The sequence below is a fragment of the Chrysochloris asiatica genome, unplaced genomic scaffold, assembly GCF_000296735.1.
Source record: "Chrysochloris asiatica unplaced genomic scaffold, ChrAsi1.0 scaffold00125, whole genome shotgun sequence".
Lineage (NCBI taxonomy): Eukaryota > Metazoa > Chordata > Mammalia > Afrosoricida > Chrysochloridae > Chrysochloris > Chrysochloris asiatica.
This window is the reverse complement of record NW_006408643.1, coordinates 8,288,941-8,291,114: the sequence shown is the minus strand read 5'-3', so window position 1 is coordinate 8,291,114 and position 2,174 is coordinate 8,288,941. Positions and strand designations below refer to the sequence as shown.

The window sequence follows — 2,174 nt, the reverse complement described above, 5'->3', positions numbered from 1 at the left end:
AACAACAATGTTGTTTAAAAAAGGTATTTGCAATGAACAAGTCGTTGTTCTTGTAGAATTCTATCATGCAATCTCCAGCATGATTTCTATCACCAAGGCCATATTTTCCAGCCACGACTCTTGGTGTGGCACTGTGGTTTAATGCACCAGACTGTAAAACCATTTGAACTGCAAAGGTCAGTGGCTTGAGCTCACCAGCTGCTCCTCGGAAGCCCAATACAGGGTCACTATGGGTTGGAACCAACTTGACTTAACAACAACAACAATCCTTCCTCTTTACTTCCAAACTCTGCATTCCAATCACCAGTAATTATCAATACATCTTGATTGCATGGTCAATTTCAGCCGGAAGAAGTTGGTAGAATCCTTCCATTTCTTCACCACTGGCTTTAGTGGTTGGGGCACAAATTTGAATAACAGTTGCATTAACTGGTCTCCCTTGTATGGATATTATCCTGTCACAGACAGTGTTGTACCTCATGACTGATCTTGAAACGTTCTTTTTAATGATGGATGCAACACCATTCCTCTTCACACTGTCGTGCCCAGCACAGTAAACCATGTGATTGCCAGAGTTAAAATGGCCAACTTAGTCCATTTCAGCTGACTGATGTCTAGAATATCAATGTTTATGCATTCCATTTCATTTTTGATCATTTCCAATTTCCCTAGATTTGTACTTTGTACATTCCATGTTCTGATTATTAATGGATGTTTATAGGTATTTCTCCATATTTTGAGCTGTGCCCCATCAACAAATGAAGGTCCTAAAGGCTTTATTCCATTCACATCATCATGGTCAACTCTACTTTGAGGAGGCAGCTCCTCCCCAGTTGTATTTGAGCACCTTCCATTCTGAGGGGCTCATCAGCCAGCACTATGTTTGACAATGTTTTGGTTCTCTTCATCATGTTTCAATTGTCAATATTCTGGTGCTGCCTGACAGTGTTCCACTGCTAGTCATAAGGGTTTCAGTGACTCACTATTCAGAAGTGGTCTGTCATTCCTTCCTAGTCTGTCTTAGTCTGGAAGCGCAGTTGAAACCTGTTCACCGTGGGCGACCCTGCTGGTATGAAAAATACCCGTGGCATAGCTTCCAGAATCACAGCATCACACAAGCCCCCATGGTTCAACAAACTGACATGTACTTAAAACCCTAACAGCTTCTACTTATTCTTAAATTCCAAAATCTTTCCACACTTTAGGTATCTCTTAGAATATCACCACACTCTTATATTGGCTGTCTCTGGCTGCTATTCCAGAAACACCACGAGTAGATGGCTTTAGCAAACAGGAATTTATTTTCTCAATTTATAAGGCTGGAAACTCGAGTTCCGTGTGTCAGTTGCTGAGATTCCTCTGTCTGTCTGCTCCGAGGGAAGGTCCTTGTCTCCGTTCAACATCTGTGGCCTGGTGACCCTTGGAGATTTTCAGGTGTCTTGTCATCGATCTTCTCCTGGGTCAAAGGTTAACAGCATCAGGACCCTGGTTTCAAAGTTCTTGGTGTTCGGGGGCCAGTCCTCTCTCTGTTCACTTCTGTCAGATAAAAGGGGGTGGCGGCCACACCCCAGAGAGACACCCCTTACATCTGAGATACCACAGCTATGACCTGAGTAACGGTGGTGCACCCTGTCCAAATCCACTCACACCAGATCACACCAAGGGGAGGGTCACACCATTACATCACTACCACGCCACTGACCATCGTGGACCAGCCACAGGGACACATCCATCCATAGTAACGGTGGTGCACCCTATCCAAACCCATTCACACCAGATCACACCAAGGGGAGGGTCACACCATTACATCACTGCCATGCCACTGATCATTGTGGACCAGCCACGGGGACACATCCATCCACAGCAGTTACGGACCGCTCACCATACACTCCCCAGCACCACCCACCCCCACCTACCAGTCACTATCCCCATAAGCACAGGGCAGTAACAGTCCGAGTCTTCACTCATCTCTTCTGAGATATAAAAGGAGATTAACCAGCAGTAAGGGCACAGACTGCAGTGGCGCTGTAGGAGCAGCGCTGGACTGTGAACCACAAGGTCGGCGGTTCAAACCCAGCAGCTGCTCCTGGACACCCATTATGGAGCTGCTATGAGTCATTAGCATAGTGGTTACGAATCGGGCTGCGAACCACAAGGTCAGCAGTTTGAAATTA

The 2,174-nt window shown here is 45.9% G+C and overlaps 1 protein-coding gene across 1 annotated transcript in view; it reads right to left on the bottom strand.

Moving 5' to 3' along the window:
• Positions 1–1,705, bottom strand: part of LOC102841752 (zinc finger protein 420-like) — a 15,310-nt gene extending 13,605 nt beyond the window's left edge. The window contains exon 1 of the mRNA XM_006869067.1: positions 1,691–1,705. Coding sequence (XP_006869129.1) covers positions 1,691–1,705 — 15 coding nt within the window. The remainder of the gene's footprint in view (positions 1–1,690) is intronic.
• Positions 1,706–2,174: the final 469 nt, after the last annotated feature.